General features: G+C 44.6%; 1 protein-coding gene across 6 annotated transcripts in view; it reads right to left on the reverse strand.

Moving 5' to 3' along the window:
* The window catches only part of SHMT2 (serine hydroxymethyltransferase 2), a 106,950-nt gene extending 81,093 nt beyond the window's left edge, over positions 1-25,857 (reverse strand). Inside the window, exons 1-2 of one of the 6 annotated variants that reach the window (XM_085873150.1) lie at positions 25,707-25,766; positions 10,191-10,248 (exon numbers count right to left, since the gene is read on the reverse strand). In XM_085873150.1, the coding sequence (XP_085729276.1) occupies positions 10,191-10,199 (9 nt within the window). In that variant the 5' untranslated portion in view covers positions 10,200-10,248; positions 25,707-25,766. Of the gene's footprint in view, positions 1-10,190; positions 10,249-24,946; positions 24,967-25,168; positions 25,312-25,706 lie in introns of those variants that run through there. The other 5 variants (XM_085873147.1, XM_085873148.1, XM_085873149.1 and 2 more) reach the window with 5 other exon arrangements.
* Positions 25,858-26,118: the final 261 nt, after the last annotated feature.

Below are 26,118 nucleotides of genomic sequence, written 5' to 3' on the forward strand. Positions count from 1 at the left end.
GATCCGGAGGATGGAGTGCAACTTCGCTCAGTGCTCTCATGAAATAAAATAAAATAAAATAAAATTGAAAAAAAAACGAATGATTGTTTAGGCGAGGATAAGGCCATAAGGGGGTAGTACATTAAGCAGGATAGGTAAGTTAGCTGCGACTCGCTGCCTATTGCCCCTCCTACTTTATTTCGTTAGGTTAATTAGATGTGAGTCAGTAAGTGTTAAGGCTGGTACGGTAGCGCCTGTGATATACCCTGCAGGAGCTGCGGTACCAGAGGAGGGGGCAGTGTTACGTTTGAGGGGGGGGGGTATGCATTCAAAGGGTAATTAGGATGTTTAATCAGGTATGCCATGCTCTCGATGTAATAAGTAGTAATTCAGTGGTGATAAGTTGTCTAGTAAATGTTCATTTCTTCAAGGGGGAAATGATAAATGTCACGTAATTAGATAGGGACACGGGATAGGGTAAGTGTGTCTGCGTAAACCCCTTTTGGTATTCTCTGAAGACTGGCCGTGACGTCACAGGACAGTGCAGAGGATGGCTCCGCCCCGTGATCACGATTGGCGGAAGGTGATGGCGGTGGGCCAATAAATGGCTCGATTGGGAGTGACGAGGACGAAGGATAAAAAGGTTCTGTTCGGGGTCAAAAAAGAGGAAGAAGAAGATTACAACCAGAACGATAGTGTTTTTTTGGTGTGGAAGCTGTGGCGGCAGAGAGCGTCCTGGTTGCTGTGCTGAGTCGATCGTGCTCTTGATCGTGTCTGGGAGCTTTGCCTCGCCTCGTGCCTCGCCTCGGTTGGCTCTGGGGTTCTGCTGACTCGGAGTACGGGGTGGGGCAGCGGGCGGACCTGCCTCCCTCTCCTGCTCGCGGCTTGGCGCCAGAACTGGTTCCCTGGCGGCTGTGAGCGGACTTGGGCCAGGACCAGGAGGTCGACAGCACCGCGGTTTCTCCTGCCCCCCCCCCCCCGACGAGAGCAAGGCCAGCTCGTCCGGCGCCGATCCAGGGACAGTTGCGTCCACACCACGGTCCAGCCTGACCACCAGAGATAGCTACGTTGTGTGTGTGTGTGTGTGTGTGTGTGTGTGTGTGTGTGTGTGTGTGTGTGTGTGTGTGTGTGTGTGTGTGTGTGTGTGTGTGTGTGTGTGTGTGTCTGCTTGGCGCCTTAGAAGGTTTGAGATCTCTTTATTCATTGGAATTGTCTGTGTTTTTTCCCCACGCCCGATCCCACACCATCCCATCGAATCGCCCCGGATCCCTCTTCTTGCCGAGTCTTGTTATTTCTGGTTAATAGTAAAAACAAATAAACATCATCAACTCAGTGAAAAGTGACTCGTGCCACCTTCCTCGTCCCGTTTGCGGTAGAGCGATTAGAACCGCCATGTTTGGGTTATAAACAAATAAATCGCCTCCATCGTTTCGGCTCATTCTACGTTGGCGGGACTGTTCAAGTCCCGTGGACGTCACAATATATAAGTTATGCTGTTGAACTACCATTTGCAAAGCGACGGGTTCAATACAAGTCGGGTTCAATACAAGTCGTATGTGAATGAGAGTTCTGGACCACTTGACATTTTGACCTTCAAAAGGCTGATCTTTCAACCCTGATAAAACCACATGACCTCTTTCGCCTGAAGAAGTGAAATTGCATGAGACATGCACAATTAGACATTTACACACTCACAGTTTATATAAAGTGCATAATGTGCCTGCTTTTGTTAAAACTCAGATGTGCTGCTATTTCCAGACAAACTTTTACATGTACTTGCTCAACACTGAATATCAAAAGTATTATGCTGCTTATTATTATTGAATCCAAAGAACAGTATATGTATCTCTGTTTATGATAAATATACTCTTATGTTACTTGGAAACATAAAATGAATTTTGGAAGACAAATACAACTCCTTCGTATTCTGGCATTAAAACTTGTATTGAATGTATATGTTAGCCCTTGTAAGCAACCATCTGTTTTCCATTAGAAGTAAGCTGGACAGAGAGCTTGTATGCTTTCTCAGTAAAAAGCTTATCTTATGTTGTATGTGACCCTCGCTTCCATTCAGTTATTGTCTTGCTTTTCTTCCTCTGCTTTTCTCATGCAATGCATCCCTTCTTACCCCTTTCCCTTTCTCCTTTCCTCACCAAACTTGGATAAGAAATACAACATACCCCTTTTTCCCTCCCTCCTCTCCTATTCAAACCTGTACAAGAATCCTGCTTTGAGGACAAATGAATCAGAAGGGTTGTGTGTGCCCTTTTCCGTGTTCATGTATTAAAGATTTGAGCTCTGGTGCATCGATCCTGAGTTGGAGATTGGTGTCTTCGACATTGGAGACTGGGGTTTCTTCGACCATCCATCCATCGATTGGGACCATACTCTGTGCAGAGCGTTGGTGCTGCTTCAGCAGTCTCCTTGGCTATTGGGCACAATCCTGGACGGGTCGCCACTCCGACACAGGATACCAGCATGCTGGCAATGATTTTGCCGACCTCGGAAGGATGACAGGCCAAGTTAACCCCACCTGGTATTAATTCAACAGCTGAGAGGGATTTGAACTCAGGATGCTGGGATCCCAAGCCCACCACTCCAACCATGAAGCCAACACCAGGCATGATGATGAGGCACATTGCATAAAAGAAACAAAACGCATAAAAATGATATTTTATTCGAATGAGAGATTATGATTCTGAAAATTTGAGAAAATCTCTGGGTTTAGGTTTAGCATCATATAAAAAATACTTTATCTGCATCAATACTCACTTCATATCATTGTTCCATCAATCAAAATCATCCCCATTCAACCCTCTATCACACCACATATACAGGTTTCTGATGAGATCCAGTATTCACACAAATTTTAATAACAATTCAACCTTACCCCCTTATTTTGGGCATTATGCTGAAATGTTGATTGTTGATCAATTTTCAACAAGATCTATGTAAGAAGGCTCAAGTAAGATATGTATTGCCTTTTTCTCATGTTCATGAAAATTATATCATTCAGTCATATTGTGCGATTTATTCAATCATCAATGTCACTGTCCTCTGAACCATCAGTTTCAGCGAATGTTTCAAGATTCAGTGCTGACTCACATTTGCCCTTCTTTCCTTCACACTTGCAAGTCACACAACATGGCACTTGATATTTCTGGCAAGAGCATTCACAAGTGCAATTACTTGTCACACATTTGCAGCTTGGGAGGGATTGTGTGAGGTCTGGAAATGGCGGCAATATCATAGTTACTGGCAGCAAATATTCTCCCATCTTCCAACTGAATGACCTAGCTGGAGGCAAGATTGGAACGACACGTGTGCCGTTTATTGAACCAGCGTAGCAGAGACATCTCAACAGATGCTGCTTGAATGCATCCTCTGCATGGGGCAAAAATCTAAAGTCCTTTGAGTTTCCACAAGCGATAAATAGATTGGCAGGAAGTGTGAATAAAGAGAACTTTTTTTCCACCATATAATGCCAGCAACAGCTTCCTAACTGCTCTTATTATTCATCTGTCACCTCTAAGTTATCGCTTTCTCCATATCTTGCAAGAACTTCACAATCTATTTGGTGATGAAACTTCAGGATCTTTGTCTTGCCAATGCCATAGATGAAGTTTGTGTCATCGTTTACAGAGAAGGCATGAAGGAAAGGCTGAAGGTTGCAGTCACTCAGACCCAGAAGCTTTGCCAGCTCATGAACAGGCACCTACTGATCAAGAGCCTTTTTTTTAACCACACCTCGGCATCATTGAGCAGTGTCGTTGAACAATACACCAGCATTACCACAATGTCAGTGTCATTGCCAAAGACCACAACATGTTCAGTGCCTAATTGCTGTGCACTGAATATGGCATGTAGCACGGTCAGTGTATCACATTCTTCCTGGCTTGATGCTAGACCGGGAAGATCTATGATGCCAGCTGATGTGACACATCTGCTTTTCTTCTCATCCACAAATTTACCAGAGAGGTACAAATCTGTTGTGATGACTCTTTGGCTCTCTGCCTTCTCCCAAGTACAGCGCAGGAAATCTTGGAGCTTTTTCTTGTTGCTTTTGGATGTCATGAACTCCTTGAAGGGTGCCATCTTGATTGTCCCACTGATGTCATACTCTTTTTGAGGTTTGTGGGCACTCTGTCATTGTCGCTCTCATGCTTTTGTCGATTCCACATGGTCATACCTATCCCCAGGGAAATGTACACTGATGCAGATGGCTGGCAATGTACACATGAGCTTGCACAGAAGTATGGCTTGGTACTGATTCAATGTTTCACATTCAAGAAACTGATGTTGGATGAAGCACACCACGTCCACAATCAAGAAAGTACTCTTGTCAGATTCTTGCAAAGTATCCAATGCTTCCATTCGAGATTCTCTCAACAAGACTGCAAGCCATGTTGATTTGTTTCTGTGATGCATCCGCCCCTCTGACTCAAATGCAATGGTGGAACTTTCAAGCAGCCATATTTGCCTATTGTCTCCTCCTAGTTTTCATCCATCCCGACAGCTTCAGAATTATCACCTCATTGATCATCTCATCTGCTCCTTCTGATTTTGAGGTCAGCTCTGCTGCTTTTGTTTTGAATTTATTTCTTCAAATGTGTGAAGCTTTACTTTTATCACTTTCTTTAAATATTGCTTCAAACATGTGCCTACCTCATTCTTCCCAATTTGCTGAATGTTTGTTACGTCGTTCTTAATGACTTCAGTTACAATTGAGACAGTTTTTCAAGGAGTAGAGCAGGCCTTGTCATGTGATACACAATGCACAACTATTACCATCAATGGCAACTCCGTCTTAATGTGAAGAAGACCACCTGCTCAATAAGGACGCCAATAGACAACTCCAAGTTAGATTGAATGGTACTCTAATTCGTTTTACCAACATACTGACCTACCTTGGTATTAAGTTGGACAGGGCCCTTACTTTCCGCAACCATGCTGAGGATGTGACTGGAAAAAACAGCAGCAAGCATCAACCTGCTAAGGAAACTCGCAGGCCATGACTGGGTAGCAGATTTCATAACCTTATGCTCAACCACATTGGCATTGGTGCATGCCCCAGCAGAGTACTGTGTTGCTGCTTGGGGTAGAAACATGCACACAAGGAAAGTGGATGTCCAGCTCAATTCTGCCCCGAATCACCAATGGCTGCCTCAGACCGACACCCACCCACCACCTACCTCTCCTTGCTGGCATCCCGCCTTACCACCTTAGGCGAGAAGCAGCAACCAGACATGCTGCACTAAAAGCTTTTGACTCTGAAGCTCATACCCTCGATAACAATATGCACAAACCACTGCAAACTCAATGACCCAAGAGTCAGAAACTTTTCAGTAGGGCAGCCAGTCTTACAGAGGTTGACAGCTCAAGAGAGCAGACAACAGTGGCTACTCTCAGAGTAGAAAAGGAGGCAATTTGAAGGCAGACTGCAGCATCTGCCACCCAATTCCACCTCTTCAGCTGGCTGCAGACTTCCAAGAAAGGAGTGGTGCCACTTGAACAGACTGCATGCAGGCATTGGGCGCTTTAAGGCTTGCATGTACACCTGTAACCTGGCTGACACAGCAAGCTAAGATAGTAGAGAGCCCCAAACTGCAGAACACTTCGTGAAAGAGTGTCCCATCCACCAGTTGGTATGCGGTTGGAATGCTCTTGCACAGCTTGATTATTTATCAGTCCCAAGAATGGAGAACAAGAACAAGAACAAGAACAAGAACAAGAACAAGAACAAGAACAAGAACGACTTTAATTGCTGCCTGCCCTGTTGCTATATGAGGCATGTCATTCGAGTTGACGTGAAAAGGGTTCATCAAGTTATTTGTGATGCTCTCAATTATGTCATCGACAGCTTTGAGTTTTCATTCCTCATGGTGCGGATGTGCACTCTTGCTCATTGGCATGTTCATAATTTCTTTGAATCGTGATGAAACTTCAGGAGACACCAGTTTTGTGCACAACCACTTGGTTATTGTTTTGGCATCCAGAGTTATACCAGTGAAACCACTGAAGTGCGGCAGAAGGTCCCACGCAGCCGGATTGATGTCCGCAGGTCCTGAACGCATGGGTGCTCTGACTTGTATAAATACTAACGGAACAAAATTAATAAGTGGAAAACAAGTCTTATCTAACTTATTGCATGAATACACAATGCCATATACCTGTAAATAGAGTAAAAAAAAATAAAATAAAAAAATAAAAAAATTAAGTACTGATAAAAGCCTTCTGATATGAACCTTGAAATTAATTGAACAACATTCTACATTCTGGCATTGCGCCCAAAATAAGGGGGTAAGGTTGAATTGTTATTAAAATTTGTTTGGATATTGGATCTCATCAGAAATCTGTAAATGTGATAGAGGGTTCAATGAAGATGATTTCGATGTATGGAACAATGATAGCAAGCGAGTATCGATGTAGATAAGGTCATTTTTATATGATGCTAATGGCTAAACCCAAAGAGATATTCTCAAAAAAAATTCATAATGGTGTCTCTCATTCAAATAAAATATAAATCTGATGTTGGCTGAGTGGTTAGGGTGGCTGGCTTGGGATCTTAAGGTCCTGAGTTCAAGCACTGTTGGCCACTAAATAAACACCAGGTGGGGTTGACTCAGCCTGTCATCCTTCTGAGGTTGGTGAAATGACTACCAGTGTAGTGGTATAGGGGCACAGCATCAGCGGTATAGTTGTACCCCAACCAAATGACAGCTACCTGGCAGCAAAGCTGCCTATGCAAGAAGAAGAAGAAATAAAATATCATATATCTACATTTTGTTTCTTTTATGCAATGTGCCTCATCGTTTTGATACCAAATTTTGATTGGTAGCATTATTTTTGTTGAATATATGGGGAAATCGCATATGTCATCGAATCGGCTCTCGGAAACCCAGTGGTATAAATGTAAGGGCAAGTCCAAAAATTTGCGCATGTTATGTATGGGACATTCAGAAAGTTTAACCCTCTGAAAAGCAATTAAGATAGTCACTGATTTCAGTGATTTTTATTCTAATGTTGGGCATCTGCAAAGAGAATACCCACAATAATTTGTCATTAGCCCTTGGGATGATTATGTAATTAAAGAAAACATGGTGCGTTATGTATGGGACCACAAGAAACACGATTTTTCAAATAAGTATGTTCAAATTCAAAGTTCTCCGAAAGTATTTTATCATTCACCAGAATTTTCAGTATGGAGAAAGTTGAAACATTTACGCAACTTGTCACAAATTCTCTTACAGAAAAAATACACAGAAGTAAAGAGAGATCAATTGGTGTTAACGAAGGATGCGTGACGTATGGGACAAAATTCTCTTTCAGCTTTGCATGAGATACTTACATTGTTGGTGTAAATTGCCTTTCATACCACAATCAACAGGCTTGAGTACATTTTGACACAAAGATCCAACAATTAACGATTAGAAACTCAGCTATTCATGTAGTAGGACATGAAATAAAGTGATCATCTGATTATTAAGTATTAAAAATGCAAGTATCAGAAGTGCAAAAAAGGTGAATTGTGTTATGCAGTGATCAAATTTATAATTCAATGAAATAAAAGAAGTTTTAAAGCTATAGAAAAAAAAACCACAAACAAACATTTATTCAGAGGTTTACTGCTGTTGAGGCACCCTCTTCTACATTACCTTATATTAGTTATTTGTACCAGTTGTTTGTGTCATTTATGGCATCCATAAAAACAGTAAGTTTCCTGTTTGGAATGATTTTCAATTTTGATTGACTGCAAGACTGACAGAGAGAAGCAATTGCCATACCGCAACTGCACACGCGCACTCAGAGAGAGATTCTGTACAATTTCCCAAATTCAAAGTAATGCGAAACTTCATTTTCCGATTTGTGTTCAAAATATAAAATTAAATCAAAACTAAGCTGTTCCTCGATCATAGAAATTGACCGATAGACAGACAGACAGACAGACAGACATACAGATAGGAACAATTGCTTAACCCCGCTATGTGCTATGTACACGTAATATTGTTACGAATCTGGAAGCTTACTGCACACAACAGCCAGGTCCTATAGATCAGTTATATCGGTAAGTATGTGTTTCTAGTTAGAATCCATCCCCTGTGTCTAATAGGAATTAAGTGTATGTGCACTGTGGGTTATTTTATAGATAGGATTTTTACATCACTTACAACAACGACAACAATGCCTATCTTCACTTTCACAACAACAACTCTCTGCTTTCGGCATTGTCCGCGCTCTTTGCTCGCCGGCGAGCGAGCGCGTGCGTGGGCGGAGTCCAACATGGGCATGGCATCCCTCTTTGGCCAATCGGCAAGGAGCGGGCGTCTCACCCACCCCGTCCCCCACTCAAGACCATCGCCATTACGCACGTGGCCGGAGGTGAGGAGGTAGGCGGGGCTACAAACGCCTCCGATCGAGATTCCACCCAGAAGGGTGGGAGTTTCCCCACCTACCGTGGGCCTGTCCAATGGAAGACGGGCAGGGAATCGCGCGATGGGTCCGACCAATCAGGAGGCGAGTGGCCAGCAGAAGAAGCCCCTCCCTCCTGAAGAGGAGTGTGGTTGTCGGGGTGAGCGTAAAGAGTTTGCGTCTCGGGTGTCTCAAAGCGCGTCTATCTGGGTCTGCGGCGGACTGCATCCCGCGCATCGGGGGTATCTCGTCTGACACGTTGCAGCGAGCGGTCGACCGTTTCATCGGGGGAGATCACCTCGTCTCGCCTCCTCTGGGTTCGGCTCCCCTGGTCCGTGCTTTTGGCAACCGGAGCTCCGGGAAGGGATGGACGACCAGCCGCGCGCTCGCAGCCTGGTAGCCAGCCGTCCTGACTCCCAGCCGAACTATCCTCCTCGGCTGGAGAGCCGAATAAAGACCCGGCGGATCCAATTTCTTTTTGGGTGTGCGGGCCTGTCTTGTCTAAGTAGAACTGTTAAGTGCTTTTTGTTGTACATTATTTGCCTTGCTTCGTCGTGATAACTCTGCTCTTTGTGTGTTCCTTTCCCCCTATTGTTAATAAATTCTCCTCTTGTTGAATGTCCCAGCTCGTCCTTGTCCTTTCTATCATTGGTTTGCCGCGCTGCGATCGGGAATTAGGAAGGCCATTGCCATAGTTGTACATTTTGACCGACGGGCCTCGGTCACCATCCGCTCGGGTTACGCACGGTTCGAGCACGGTAACGGCTCATTCCGCTCGAGGCCTGCCGAGGGTGTGATTCCCTGGTAGCTTTGCCGCGTGGATACTTAGGTATATTGAAGTTGGCAATTATCCTGACTCCACGCGGTCAAATTATTGGCGATTCATGGTCCTGTAAGGGACCAGTACTTTCGGATGAATCTGAAAGGTACGACCTAAATTCCGGGTGTTCGGTGGAGCCGACTCCACTGCTCCATCTAGCGGTCGTGCTCGCCATCGAGACCAGGCCTGACAACAATATAATTGGTTGAATTTGAAGAAGTATGAGAGATTCCAATCATTTTGAGAGCTTTAGATTCCACAGAATCCAGGAGTGACCGATGTGATGCTGAGGCACCAGCTCATAGCAGACAGCAGCAAAGAAACTCCAATGAGTTACAAACAAAGACCTTGTAGACCAAGAGTAGCTCATATTTTCCAAAGAAAGACTTGGATCGACAGAGGATACAGAGTCTGCGGCTGATTTTGGAAGCCAGCTTTGCTCTGGGGTCGGCCCAGGAAAGGTCATGGTTGATTGTAAGGCCTAGGGAGTTCAACTATATGTGAACATACATGGCGTCTAAGGACATAATCTAACTAATGCCCCTCTCCCATATATGCAACAGTATAATGCAATGGTGGCTAACCTAAGCTAGATCTGGTCCTCAAACAACGAAGGTTCACAAGATCCTCTTCACTGCAATTATAAAGCAAAGTGATGCATTATAAAATAAAATAAAAATTGTACATCGTTGTGGCTCGTGGAAGAGCAAGTACACTGAATGGATCAGGACATAACAGGACACAAAAGGAACAGTAGAGAGAGCTATATATTACAATTTAACAAGAGCTTTCTATTACATTATCAGACTCAGTGATGTAACGGTTATAACACCTGCTCTGAGTCTGGAAGGTCGGTGGTTCAAACCCAGACCGAGTCATACCAAAGTCCTATTAAAAATGGTACATGCCGTTTCCTTGCTTTACGCTCAGCTTTTCAAAGGATAGAGTAAAGACAAACAACGCAAAGAAGATAATGGCAAACCATCTGCATCCAGTGTAAATAAGCCTTGCCAAGAAACTGCTTCTGTAGCACTTGTGCTCTGTAAAGAATAGGGTACATCAAATGAAAAAAAAATATTACATTCTAAGTATGCAATAGAGGATTGAACACATAATTCCAAAATAAAAAAATTTAAAAAGTAGAATGGCACTTGGTAGAGCACATACCTCTGCCAGGCTGAACAGTTTACGTTTTATATCCCACTGATGGGCTGGATCCAGATGTTCACCAAAATCAAATCAATTCTTCCTTGTCACAAAGCCAATTTGTCCACCAAGAAGTTTTGTCTGAATCCATCCATAAAGCTTTTGAATTATCATGCAACATATAGTTTTTGGGCCTATCTCTCAATAGTGACAAATCTTTTTTTTTTCAATTCTGGTCCAGATCCGGATCTTGACCAAAATCTAATCAATTTGTCATCGTCACACACCCAACCTGTCCACAAAGTTTCATCCGAATCCATGCATATCGTTTTTCGTTATCCTGCTGACAAACAGACAGACAGACAGACAGACAGACAGACAAACAGACAAACAGGGGTGAAAACATAACCTCCGTCCACCTTTGATGGCAGAGGTAAATAAAACATTGAAAGTCATTACTAAACAGATTAATGCAAGTTCTGAGTAACCATATTTTGTGGATAGCATTTCAAAAAGTGACCATACAGTGAAAAGTGCAAAACCATGTGGATGGGGGTGAAGGTAGATGTGTTGCAGGTCGCAAGCAGCCCCGACCATCACTACTCTCATGTATTGACAAGCATACACATGTGGCCAAATCATGCGAGCCGCCATGGTAAGCATGGGGGAGAAACCAATGGTTGCAACTTCCTGAATCAAATTTCATCAACGGTGACCAAATTATGCGGGAGGTTATCTTTTGTTGTTCACCAAAGCACTTAGCAATTCACCACAACATATTATAATCGGGGTATTGCTGGTTAAGGGCGTGCAAAATTTGAATTACTACTTCCACCCACTGAAGGTGGAAAGAGGTTGTTTTCACACCTGTCTGTCTCTTTGTTTGTGTGGGATATCTCAAAACGTTGTTGACAGATTTGGATGAAACTTGATGGGCAGGTTGGGTGTGTGACAAGGATGAATTGAATCGATTTTGGTGAAGAATTGATTAGATTTGGTTATGTGCTCTGCTGAGTGCCCATTCTAGTATTCACCGTTTCGTCTCACTAATGATGACAAAGGCTATAACACCACTGTTTACATTTTGTATTGATGTAAGGGTAAACTTTTGCACATCCCATATTCCCATTGCATTTGCACGTCCATCCATCCATCCATTGGGACCATACTCTGTGCAGAGCGTTGGTGCTGCCTAAGCAGTTTCCTTGGCTATTGGGCGCAATCCTGGACGGGTCCCCACTCTGACACAGTGTACCAGCATGCTGGCACTCATTTTGCTGACCTGGGAAGGATGACAGGCCGAGTTAACCCCACCTGGTATTAATTCAACAGCTGAGCGGGATTTGAACTTAGGACCCTAGGATCCCAAGCCCACCACCCGAACCATTAAGCCAACACCAGGCATTTGCACGTGTTGAGTTGTTATCTGTAGTAACGCCTTGTGGGAGATTTTGCCACCTTAATGAAGTTGTTAAAAATTGCACACCAAATACCATGTGATACGTTGTTTGAAATTACAAAGAACATGAACTCGCTTTGTTGAGTCACATTACAGACTCTATTTTGCCTCTTTTTGTTTCGGTGTCTGGTCACTCTCCCATAAAGCCTGGATTTGTGAAGTGCTGCAGAGACTGTTGTCCCTCCGACAGGTTCTCCCATCTCAGCCAAGGAACTCGGTCGTTCTGTCAGAGTGGTCATTGGGTTCTTCGTCACCTCCCTGACCAAGGTCCTTATTGCCTGGTTGCTCAGTTACGTCAGATGGCCAGCTCCAGGAAGAGTCTGGGTAGTTCCAGATTCTTGACATTTTCTAATGATGGAGCTCACTGTGCTCTTGGGAACTTTCAACACTGGAAATTGTTTCATATCCTTCCCCAGATCTATCCCCCTCACAATTCTATCTTGGAGTTCTACGGACAGTTCCTTGGACTTCATAGTATAGTTTCTGTTCTGACATGCACTGTCAACTGTGGGACCTCATATAGAAAGGTGTGTTTCTTTGTGTCATGTCCAGTACAAGGAAATTAGACACAGGTGGAGGCCATTCAGCCCATCATGCCTGCATGACATCAACACCACACTAATTTATCAACACAAGATCCAAAGAAGAAAATGCTAAATTAATTTAATTTTTTTAGTGTTTTTTTAATTTATCTATTTATTTTAAGTTTTTGTATTTTGTATTTTCTTGTAAATGTTTTTTTTTTCTTCTCCTCAGGGGAGGGGGCATGGGCTTGGTTGAAAACACACATCAACCACACAACACCCCTTGACGAGACCCCCGCCAACAGCACTCCGTACACATGCACACAATCAGCCATCAATGCTCAAACTACCCAAAAGTCCTGCCAACATCCCTTTACCCCTCCAACTCCATAACTAAGTACCTATCTAATTCGAATTTAAACTTGTCCACTGTTTCTTCTGCCACTACCTTTCCAAGGAGACCATTCTTTGCATTAACGACTCCGAGTAAAAGACCCCACCTTAATACCATCTTAACAATCCTCTTCTTAACTCTCAGGCTATGGTCCCTGGTCCTATCACTGTCTACTCTGTTGAATAATTAATTTATCTGTACCTTTCAATATCTTAAACATCTCGATCATATCTCCTCGTAACCGCCTCCTTTCTAGTGCATAAAGCCCTGTCTCCTTCAGCCGCTCCTCATAGCTGAGTCCAGCTAGGCCCAGAATCAATCTAGTAGCCCTGCGCTGAACCCTCTCAATGGCATCTATATCCTTCCTGAGTTGTGGTGACCAAAACTGCACACAATATTCTAGATGTGGCCCTCACTAAATTCCTGTACAATGTTAACACCACATCTTTTGATTTATAAATGATCCCCCTCCAAATACAACCTAAAACCAGATTTACTTTACCTATAGCTGACTGGCACTGTGCTGCCTGCTTACCTCCCGTATCTATTACCACCCCCAGATCCTTCTCCTGTGTGACACGCTCCAAAATTATCCATTAGATCATGTAATCTCTATTTTCATTGTTCTTTCCCATCCCCAACACCTTACACTTGCTCAGGTTAAATTCCATCTGCCAATCTTTTGCCCAATCTTTGCAAGTGTCAATACTTTCCTGTATCTGATCACCATCCCCTCTGCAATGCACCTTACCTCAAAGCTTTGTCATCCACAAATTTGGAAAGCGTACTCTTTACTCCATTATTCAAATCGTTGATGTAAATATTGAATAGTAATGGTCTGAGTACTGATCCCAGAGGTACCCCACTACTTACATCCTCCCAGCCAGACATCCTCCCACTCACAGCCACTCTTTGTTTCCTACCACTAAGCCAGTTTTCCATACAATTAGCTACCTGACCAGCCACTCCACAAGCCCTCACTTTGGCTAACAACCTCCGATGTGGTACCTTATCAAATGCCTTCTTAAAGTCTAGATATACTACGTCCACTGCCCTTCCCTCATCCACCCAATCAGACACTGCTTCATAGAACTCTAAAAGATTTGTTAAACAGGAACTACCTTTGGTAAACCCATGCTGACTCCCTTTAATTATTTTGTATATATTTAAATAGTTCTTCATCCGGTGCCAAATTAATGTCTCCAACAACTTCCCCACAACTGAAGTCAAACGAACAGGTCTATAGTTTCCCAATTCTTCTCTGGATCCTTTCTTAAATAATGGTGTTGCATTTGCCACTCTCCAATCCTCCAGTACCTGTCCTGAATCCAGTGAGCAATTGAAAATATCCATTAACATCTCGCTTACCTGCTCAGCCACTTCCATCAATACTCTCGGGTGCATATTATCTGGACCCGGAGCCTTATTTACTCTTAGATTACCTCGCTGTTCCTTTACTTCCTCCACTCCAACCTGGATTTTCTGTAAAAGCCCTTCCTCACCTCCTCCATAGATACTCTCAGCTATTGGCAATTCTCCTGACTGTTCTTGTGTCAAAGTTGAAGAAAAATACCTGTTTAATAAGCCTGCCATCCCACTTTCATCACAAACCACTCTCCCGGTGCTATTCCTCAATGGACCCACACTGGTCCTAACCTGTTCTTTTCTCCTGAGATACTTAAAGAAAGCCTTGCTGTTACGTTTAATATCCTTAGCCATGTCCTTCTCATACTCTCTTTTAGCTTGCCAAGTTATTTTATTCACTTGCCTCTGTTTACTCCAATAATGATGTAAATCTAACTCCAGTCCTGTTATTTTAAACCTAATAAATGCCTTCTGCTTCTCCCTAATAGCGTTCCTTATCTCACTGCTCAACCACCCTGGTCTCTTTCTGCTTCCAGCTTTACACCTCATTGGAATGTACTTACTCTGCATTTGCTCCTTGAACGTTACCCATTTCTCTTGTTAGCATTTCTCTTGTTAGATTGTCCTATTGTTAGATTCTCCCAATCTACATCACCCAACTCTCTCCTCATACCCTGAAGGTTTGCCTTCCTGAAATCTCACAGCCTTACCCTACTATCCTGAACTCTAACCCTCAACAGAATCTTTGCACATATAATGTTATGTTCACTTGCTCCGAAATGCTCCCCGACCTCCACCTCCTCCACCATTTTGGGATCGTTACTTAAAAGGAGGTCTAACACTGCACTTCCCCTCGTGTGCTTATCCACAAACTTGGTTAAAAAGCAATCCAGGACTAAAACTAAGAAATCCTCATCCACTCTGCCCTTTCCCTGTTTCTGGATCCAATCTATCCCTGGCAAGTTAAAATCCCCCATAATCAATACTCTTCCCTTACCACATGCCCTTTTGAATTTTTCATGTACTCCTTCCTCCTCTTCCTTCACACCCAGAGCCCTGTAAAAGCATCCTACCAGTATCTTACTGTTTTTACAATCTCTAATCTCTACCCATACAGAATCCTCCACATTTATTCCTTCCTTAATGTCACCCCTTTCTCTTGATGTAATGCTGTCATTTACCCAGATTGCTTCTCCTCCTCCTATTCTCCTCTTTCCTATCACTCCGATACACCTTGTAGCCTTCTAATCCTGTCCTCTAGTTACTCTCCTCCTCAAACTATGTCTCACTCACTGCAACTATATCGTACTCCTCGTTATCTACTTTGGCTTCAAGCTCTTCCATCTTATTATTTAAACTTCTGGCATTGGTATAGAATATGTTTCACTTTTCCCTTCCTGAAATTCTATTTTCTTGCCTGGCTTTATTCATCACAATTACATCATCCGTTCCTTAATACCATTCAAACCCTCCACTGACCTAAAAAAAAAGCCTGAATTCCTTCCTTAATTCCCACTGCAAACCTTGCTGCCCCCTTTCTATTTAACATACGGAGATCATTCCGGAAACACTCTCTTTGTCCCTGAAATGATTCCCACTGCTTCTTTAATCAATCAATTGAATTGGCCACAGATGGACTCCAAGCAAGTTGTAGAAACATCTCAAGGATGATCAAAGGAAATTGGATGCACATGATCTCAATTTGGAGTGTCATAGCAAAGGGGTTCAATACTTGTTGATGCAAGACATTTCAGCTTTACATTTTTTATTAATTTGTGAAAAATTTCTAAAAAAAGAAAAATTCCTCTGACATTATGGGGGTATTTTGTGAAGATCGGTGACAAAACAAAATCTCAATGTGGTGAATTAACGTGAATCGAGGGACATGACGCGGGATCACATGTTGTGCGTCTCGCGTATAAGGGGAGGTCTCTCTGCGGCACGAGTGATTGTCCCCGGGGCATTGCTATTGACATCGGCTGTCCACTTGATGCTCGTTAACTGAAGGTGCTCATTGACTGGTGAGAATGGAGATTATATCGAACTCCGTGCTTACGCGGATTTAGTCTGCAATGGTTAACTGCACATGTATACGTTTCTGCTTATGTACTCCTAGCTGAACCTGTATTCCCCGGTGTGCCCACAGAAGCGGCTCCAATCAAATGGAATAAAGCCTAAACTCTGAAGGTTCATCTCTCGCTCTCATTTCAATTTATTCCATTTGATTTTCTCGGCTCTCTCAACCAAAGATGGACAAGATCTACAAACCAGAGAGGTTCGACGCAGACCCGAACGCGACTGACGCAGAAATGAAATGGTCACATTGGTTCTGCTCCTTCTCACACTATCTGACCATCATCGCGGAGGGAGCTGACAAATTTGCCGCTCTCGTGAATCATGTCTCGCCCAGCGTGTACAGACTCTTCTCGGAGTGCGGCACTTACGAAGCAGCGATCGACGTGCTGCAGGCGCTCTACGTGAAGCCCAAGAACGAGGTATACATACGACATCTTCTCAACACACGCAAGCAAGCAGCCGGGGAGACAATCGATCAGTTCCTGCAAGCTCTGAATCAGCTGGGAAAAGACTGCAGCTTCCGGGCGGTAAGCGCCGAGGAACACCGAAAGGAAGCGACCCGGGAGGCATTCATCCAAGGACTCAGATCAGCCCACATACGGCAACGCTTACTAGAGAAAGCGCAACCCACTCTTGACAAGGTAGTCGATCAGGCTCGAGCGATGGATACGGCTCAGCAGCAATCTGAGTCATTTGGGACACCGATGCTGCTCATGAACGCTGCTACGATGGGAACCCAAGGAACCCCACTGGCACAGACACAGCCAGACATGAGGGATGGAGAAACACCCGAGGAGCCGGATACCCAGACCTCGTCAAACTCCTCAGCAACTGCTCCGGTCGGTAAATGCTTCTTTTGTGGGTACAAAAGGCACCCTCGTCAAAAATGTCCCGCCAGAGATGCCACATGCATGAATTGCGACAAGAAAGGGCATTATGCCAGGGTATGTAAATCTACTCTAAGGAGGAATAAACCCACTTCTGCGGCTCTCTACTCGCAAAATAAATTGACTGCAGCCTCCCCGGGGAATCTATCCAAGGCTATCATCAACGTGCGAATTAACGGGCATATGGCTGAGGCACTGATTGATACCGGTAGCTCTGAAAGTTTCGTCAACAGCTCGCTAGTGAAGGGCAGGAAATGGGTAATCCACCCGACTGACAATACGGTATGCATGGCCGCCACCTCACTACAATCCCGCGTACGAGGGTACTGCAATGTTGAATTGGACGTAAAAGGGTACATGCATCGGGATGTAAAGGTGCTGGTGCTTCGTGATTTGTGCGCAGACGTAATTCTGGGTCATAATGTCCTCAAGCAGCACACGAGCGTCGAAATACCCTTTGGAGGAAGCAAGCCTCGTCTAATTTTAAATGCGCTGACCACCGCGGAGGTGACGTCCCCCCAGCTGTTCGCTAACTTGTCGCCGGTCTGCAAACCGATAGCGATCAAATCGCGGCGATATACCACTGCTGACATGAATTTCATCACTTCGGAAACCAAGCGATTACTGGAGGAGGGAATTATAGAACCGAGCGATTCGCCATGGCGCGCACAGGTGTTAGTAACCAGCAGTCAGAACCATAAGAAACGAATGGTTGTCGATTAAATCCCAAACGGTCAATCGCTTCACCCAAATCGACGCCTACCCCCTGCCGCGCATAGATGAGATGGTCGAACGCGTGGCCAATTATAAGGTATTCAGTACCATCGACTTGCGAAGCGCCTATCATCAAATTCCCATCCGAGAGGAAGACAAACCGTACACTGCATTCCAGGCAGGTAGGCGCCTCTACCAGTTCAGAAGGATACCATTCGGTGTCACGAATGGAGTAGCTTGCTTCCAACGGGTTATGGACGACATCATCTCAGATGAAAACCTCGAAGACACTTTTGTTTACGTGGATAATGTCACAGTGTGCGGTAGGGATCAGAGGGAACATGATAGGAATCTGGACAGATTCTTGAGCATTGCTGGAAAATATAATCTGACTCTCAACTACGAGAAATGCGTATTCTCGGCAAGGTCAATTGACCTTCTCGGCTACACAATAGCCGACGGCACAATAAGCCTGATCCTGAGCGATTGCGCCCGCTCCGTGAGCTTCCCACCACCTCAGGACTTGCAAACAATGCGCCGGGTGATCGGGATGTTCGCTTACTATGCAAGATGGATTTCGCAATACTCTGAGAAAATACATCCCCTAGTGCATTGCAAAAACTTTCCACCAGATGCCGCTGTCGTAAAAGCTTTCCACGATCTCAAGGATGATATCAGTAAGTCCGTGGTTTTATCGATCGACAGCTCGGTGCCCTTCGTGGTGGAGACCGACGCTTCAAATCACGCCATAGCTGCAACACTTAATCAGTCTGGGCGGCCGGTCGCTTTCTTCTCGAGAACTCTCTCTAGAAGCGAGCAGAGACACTCGGCAATAGAGAAGGAGGCGTACGCCATCGTCGAAGCGCTGCGTAAATGGAGACATTATTTACTGGGAAACCACTTCACGCTCGTTACGGACCAACGATCCGTGGCTTTCATGTTTGATGGGAAAAATAACGGAAAAATTAAGAATGAAAAAATTATGAGATGGCGGATAGACCTAGCCTGCTACAGGTACGACATTGTTTACCGGCCCGGGAAGGAAAACCCTGCTGCAGATACCTTCTCCCGGGTCTACAGTTCGGCAACAATCAGTCAGGCTTTGCAAGACCTCCATGTGTCTCTGTGCCACCCAGGGGTAACCAGGATGGCACATTTGTACCTCAGACAAAATCTTCCCTATTCTGTTGAAGATATTAAACAAATGAATGCTTCATGCCCTGTTTGTGCTGAACTAAAACCCAGATTCTATGGCGCGGCTTCTGGCAGACTGATCAAGGCTACTTCCCCCTTCGAGAGACTAAACATCGACTTCAAAGGGCCCCTACCGCCCCAAACAGACAACAGATACATATTCACCGTTGTTGATGAATATTCAAGGTTCCCTTTCGCGTTTCCGTGCTCGGATATGACCTCGGGCACTGTCGTAAAATGTCTCTCTGACCTCTTCGCTATGTTTGGGAGACCTTCGTACATACATTCAGACAGAGGGCCGTGTTTCATGTCGGCCGGGCTAAAACAATTCCTATTAGAGCACGGCATAGCAACTAGTCGAACGACGGGTTACAACCCACAGGGAAACGGGCAGGTGGAACGGTATAATGGAGTAATTTGGAAAGCCGTAACTCTGGCGCTGAAATCGAGAGGACTGGGCCCCGAGCGATGGGAGGTTACTCTTCCTGACGCTCTGAATTCCATACGCTCTTTGCTCTGCACGTCCACAAATGCCACTCCTCACGAACGCATGTTTACTCACCAACGACATTATGTTGACGGTCAAACGGTGCCCAACTGGCTGACCCACCCCGGTACAGTGTTCATGAAACGCCCGGTACGACAAAGCAAGTATGAACCGCTGGTGGAGGGGGTCGAACTCATTGACACTAATCCAGAGTATGCTCATGTCAGGCTCCCGGATGGCAGGGAGACCACTGTGTCGGTTCGCCATCTGGCTCCCTCAGGTACTCCTCCCGCCGGTACACCACCTCCTGGCACTCCTCCTTCTGACATTTCCCCCCCAGGAACTCCGCCAGGCGACGGAATTGGGGAATTTCCTGGTGTGCCCACAGAAGCGGCTCCAATCAAATGGAATAAAGCCTAAACTCTGAAGGTTCATCTCTCGCTCTCATTTCACTCAATTTAATCCATTTTAAATTCAGGCTGTAACACAACAAAATGTGAAAATGTCAAGGGGTGCGAATACTTTCTGAAGGCGCTGTAAATATATAGCAATAAGGGCATAGTGCAATGGTAATAAAAAGTACTATCTCTGAACCTTAGTTTAGGATACATCGGTAAGCTACTTTCCATAATCATTTTCACAACATGCTGATTCATTTCCAAATTTCTGTAGATAAACCACAGTAATTGCTTTCACATTTTAATAGAAAGCAGATTTGCAAACTGGCATGTTTAACATCGTTCTAGTTACCTCCACCACCGAAGGTGAAGGTGGTTATGTTTTCACCCCTCTCTGTCTGTTTGATTGTCTGTTTGTTAATTGCCGGAATCCTTTGGATTTCGGAAATTATGTTGGTCGGTTGTGTGTGTCATTCTGTGTATCTGTCTGTCTGTCTGTTATTTGTGTGTTTATTTACCCTGTAGCAGCCACACCGTTTCAGGGATCATGACCAAACTGGGTACAGATGTCGGCCAGGGTCAAACTTACACTTGTCGTTTTTGGTGAATCTTGGTCAAAGGTCAAGGTCAAGGTCACCGAAAAATCGAAATTCTTATTTTTGCAAAAATGTCCGCTGAAATGTTCGTATCGACTTCAAACCAAATCCAAAATGTGCATCTTCCAATACTGCATCCAACCATATGTCTCATTGGGGTGTCACACCAACACCCTTCTTAGTGGTCGGGGGTCGAATGTCAGGGGGGGTCGGGTCAAAAATTTCAAATTGCGATAAAAATGCCATTTCAAGTCCGATTGACTTCCAAGTTATGGTCATGACCAAACCAAGTGCGATAACTCATTAAAGAGCAGCACTATCGACTTATAAGAACCAAATTGATTTCCAGGTTTTTGTTTTTTTCAGATCATAGAGATATGACAAAGTTATTCCCGCAATTCCTTGCTAAACGAGCAATTTCATTTGATTGTCTGTTTGTTTTTTAATTGCTGTAATCCTTCGGATTACCCCCGAAACATGAACCACAGGATTCAATGCAAAAAATTCATTACATATTCCATGAGTTCCACCAATGTTGATTGCATCAACAAAATTTCATGAAACCATGTTTTAAAATGTGCCTGTATTTGCATTTTACGATATTTTTGACCCCACCAAGGGACCCAGGGGGGTTGGGGCCAAAAATGACACTGCACTCGCACATTTAACCATGCAGTGATCATAACAACCAAGTTTAGTGGATTTCTACACTACTGTTTAGAAGGATATCGCAAGACGGACGGACAGGCACCGATTATAATATCCCCCTTTTTTTTTTTTCAAAAAGCATGGGGTAAAAAGCTTGAAAACCCCTTCATTTCAGGTAGGGGTGGTGAGAGCCAGCAGGGGTCCAGGGAAAACAACTTCACTCCCCCCACCCCATCCTTTTCACTTTATTTTTAGTTTTTGTTATCTATCTAGTAATAGATAAAAATCTAGTATCTAGTTTTTTAAATCTATTTTAGTAAGACCGATCTAAAAACTAGATCATAAATTTATTATTAATTTTTTTTGAAGACAGCAATAATTACATGTTTAGACAATATTAATGACAGTAAAGGACTATCTATTTCAATAATGTTGTTTCCGCAAATTGAAAAATTGGTCAGTGCATGTCCGACATGTGCCTGGAAGCTCGTCACATGCAAGTCCAGAATTCCATTACAATAGTATTTGACTATTTAATATAAAGCAACAAGTCAATTTCAACGACAGCAAAAAGAAACAAAATATGGCCACAGTACGACTAGACATTTCAAGATATTCAACTGAATGAAAGTATACACAATTTAATAACTTCAGACAATAAATGATTTCATGCAATTAAGGAGGAAGCAAATTCAGACCCTCACGCTGCTGACTGCAAAACATGCAGCAAGGTAATGCACATTCAGAGGTGGATTACGATTTTTTGGAGCCCAGGGCACAAAAAAAATATTTGACCCAAAAAAAAATGAGAAGAAAAAGAGGATGCGGTGTTATTTTCACCCAAAAACACCCCAAGAGGAGGACTCCATGTTATTTACACCCAAAAAGGAGGACTCCGTGTAATAACGGCCCAAAAAGGAGGACTCCGTGTAATAACGGCCCAAAAGGAGGACTCCGTGTAATAACGGCCCAAAAGGAGGACTCCGTGTAATAACGGCCCAAAAGGAGGACTCCGTGTAATAACGGCCCAAAAGGAGGACTCCGTGTAATAACGGCCCAAAAGGAGGACTCCGTGTAATAACGGCCCAAAAGGAGGACTCCGTGTAATAACGGCCCAAAAGGAGGACTCCGTGTAATAACGGCCCAAAAGGAGGACTCCGTGTAATAACGGCCCAAAAGGAGGACTCCGTGTAATAACGGCCCAAAAGGAGGACTCCGTGTAATAACGGCCCAAAAGGAGGACTCCGTGTAATAACGGCCCAAAAGGAGGACTCCGTGTAATAACGGCCCAAAAGGAGGACTCCGTGTAATAACGGCCCAAAAGGAGGACTCCGTGTAATAACGGCCCAAAAGGAGGACTCCGTGTAATAACGGCCCAAAAGGAGGACTCCGTGTAATAACGGCCCAAAAGGAGGACTCCGTGTAATAACGGCCCAAAAGGAGGACTCCGTGTAATAACGGCCCAAAAGGAGGACTCCGTGTAATAACGGCCCAAAAGGAGGACTCCGTGTAATAACGGCCCAAAAGGAGGACTCCGTGTAATAACGGCCCAAAAGGAGGACTCCGTGTAATAACGGCCCAAAAGGAGGACTCCGTGTAATAACGGCCCAAAAGGAGGACTCCGTGTAATAACGGCCCAAAAGGAGGACTCCGTGTAATAACGGCCCAAAAGGAGGACTCCGTGTAATAACGGCCCAAAAGGAGGACTCCGTGTAATAACGGCCCAAAAGGAGGACTCCGTGTAATAACGGCCCAAAAGGAGGACTCCGTGTAATAACGGCCCAAAAGGAGGACTCCGTGTAATAACGGCCCAAAAGGAGGACTCCGTGTAATAACGGCCCAAAAGGAGGACTCCGTGTAATAACGGCCCAAAAGGAGGACTCCGTGTAATAACGGCCCAAAAGGAGGACTCCGTGTAATAACGGCCCAAAAGGAGGACTCCGTGTAATAACGGCCCAAAAGGAGGACTCCGTGTAATAACGGCCCAAAAGGAGGACTCCGTGTAATAACGGCCCAAAAGGAGGACTCCGTGTAATAACGGCCCAAAAGGAGGACTCCGTGTAATAACGGCCCAAAAGGAGGACTCCGTGTAATAACGGCCCAAAAGGAGGACTCCGTGTAATAACGGCCCAAAAGGAGGACTCCGTGTAATAACGGCCCAAAAGGAGGACTCCGTGTAATAACGGCCCAAAAGGAGGACTCCGTGTAATAACGGCCCAAAAGGAGGACTCCGTGTAATAACGGCCCAAAAGGAGGACTCCGTGTAATAACGGCCCAAAAGGAGGACTCCGTGTAATAACGGCCCAAAAGGAGGACTCCGTGTAATAACGGCCCAAAAGGAGGACTCCGTGTAATAACGGCCCAAAAGGAGGACTCCGTGTAATAACGGCCCAAAAGGAGGACTCCGTGTAATAACGGCCCAAAAGGAGGACTCCGTGTAATAACGGCCCAAAAGGAGGACTCCGTGTAATAACGGCCCAAAAGGAGGACTCCGTGTAATAACGGCCCAAAAGGAGGACTCCGTGTAATAACGGCCCAAAAGGAGGACTCCGTGTAATAACGGCCCAAAAGGAGGACTCCGTGTAATAACGGCCCAAAAGGAGGACTCCGTGTAATAACGGCCCAAAAGGAGGACTCCGTGTAATAACGGCCCAAAAGGAGGACTCCGTGTAATAACGGCCCAAAAGGAGGACTCCGTGTAATAACGGCCCAAAAGGAGGACTCCGTGTAATAACGGCCCAAAAGGAGGACTCCGTGTAATAACGGCCCAAAAGGAGGACTCCGTGTAATAACGGCCCAAAAGGAGGACTCCGTGTAATAACGGCCCAAAAGGAGGACTCCGTGTAATAACGGCCCAAAAGGAGGACTCCGTGTAATAACGGCCCAAAAGGAGGACTCCGTGTAATAACGGCCCAAAAGGAGGACTCCGTGTTATAACGGCCCAAAAGGAGGACTCCGTGTAATAACGGCCCAAAAGGAGGACTCCGTGTAATAACGGCCCAAAAGGAGGACTCCGTGTAATAACGGCCCAAAAGGAGGACTCCGTGTAATAACGGCCCAAAAGGAGGACTCCGTGTTATTTACACCCAAAAGGAGGACTCAGTGTAATAACGGCCCAAAAGGAGGACTCCGTGTAATAACGGCCCAAAAGGAGGACTCCGTGTAATAACGGCCCAAAAGGAGGACTCAGTGTTATAACGGCCCAAAAGGAGGACTCCGTGTAATAACGGCTCAAAAGGAGGACTCCGTGTAATAACGGCCCAAAAGGAGGACTCCGTGTAATAACGGCCCAAAAGGAGGACTCCGTGTTATTTACACCCAAAAGGAGGACTCCATGTCATTTTACAGTCGCTTAGCCTATGTCGCTCTCGACTCAACTGCAAAAAAATCCAGAGAATTCCCATGTTTGTTGCCTTTTCCCGCCTTGGGGAATAAAAATGCCATATTAAGGTGTTCCATTACGTCACAATGCTTTCGCGGCGCCCACGTTGAGCTCGGGGCTGTGGTCGTGTACCTGTGTTAATTAGCCACTCGCATGCTCATTAATTCTTGAAGAGCAAGTACAAACTTCATACAACATCGAGAACATTCCTCATCTTGTGCAACCGAAAAGAGAGTTGCATCAGCAAGCATCCCCCTCCCCATCAAAAAGCTGAAACAAACAGCAGCAACACCACGGTCCTTCAACTCATCTACCTCCAAAATAACGCACAGAAATCAAGGAGGAAGATCCATCGGCATCAATCAATTGCTTCGTCCCATCAACTACGACAGGTCAATTGGTGCAGAAGTGAAGATCGAAGCCGATTCTTACAAGTCTGAGCCGATGGGCTCCTTATGCATAATTTACCTCATGGTGTCGTGATCTGTGCCACAGCCTTGGATGGGCCCAACATTTTTCAGAGTACTGTAAACCCACTGTACCACGCTTGAGGTATTTTACACGGTTGTAATCTCAACTTGTTGTTTTCCCCAAATTAAAAGAGTATTTATTGAAGTGAATAAATAATAAATAAATAAATGCTGGTTGTAATTTGCGACGTGAGCTCAGTCTCCGCTCCATCAAGCTCACCGACAACACGCACGACGTACAGTGTTCATTCACGTCATGGAAGCCCGATGGTAAACAGCATTGAAAGTGGATTAACACACGATGTTTGAACAAGGTACAGACAGAACTGCTTGTAGTAATCATGCCATTTATGACGAAGAAAGAAAGACTCCATGAAGAAAATATATATATATATATATATATATATATATATATATATATATATATATATATATATATATATATATATATATATATACTATATATATATATATGGCACAATCTCGTCGAAAGCACAATTAAAAATGTCATCAGGCGAAAAAATTTTGTTGTTGCATATACACCGCCCGAAAAGGCGTGAACGCTCAACGACCCGTGAAAACGTGCTCGGAATAAAAGATAAAGCGTACAAAAGCAACTGAAATAAACCAATAAATTAAGGAAGGTTTTTTTTTTTGTCGGCACACGAAACAAGTACGAATTCCTCAAGAAATAGCAGGACGTGCAAAAGCGCCGAGTTCCGAGGTGCCACGCGTTACAAGCACAACATGCGACTCACTGATGAGAAGAGGGGGCGAGCGAGCCGGTGATACATGTCGAGCCTGAGCTTCGCCGTGCGCGAATGTGAGAGGAGGAGGAACACCCGAACTTATTCGTCGTCAAAAGGGGCTCTGTATGTGATCAATTGTAACTTTCATTCAATCGGCTCAAGTTACATATCTCGAGTCACGACGATTGGAACCGGTTGTCAGGAACCATTGCACTGTTAACGAAGCACAGAAAAAAAAAGATAGTTCAGCCCATCTTACCGGTGCTGTCACTTTCAAGCACTCTTTATAAGTTGGCATGAAGTGTGGTGCTCTCGAACCTGTGGTGTAGGTATTTGTGGAAGAGTGGAGTGAAAAGGGTGAGGATGATCGAGGAGGGGGAGGGATTTAGGGTCGAGAGGTTAACGAGACAAACAAGACAAC

This window comes from Eptatretus burgeri, chromosome 3, assembly GCF_056783735.1.
Source record: "Eptatretus burgeri isolate ZD-2024b chromosome 3, Ebu_testis_v1, whole genome shotgun sequence".
Taxonomy (NCBI): Eukaryota; Metazoa; Chordata; class Myxini; order Myxiniformes; family Myxinidae; genus Eptatretus; species Eptatretus burgeri.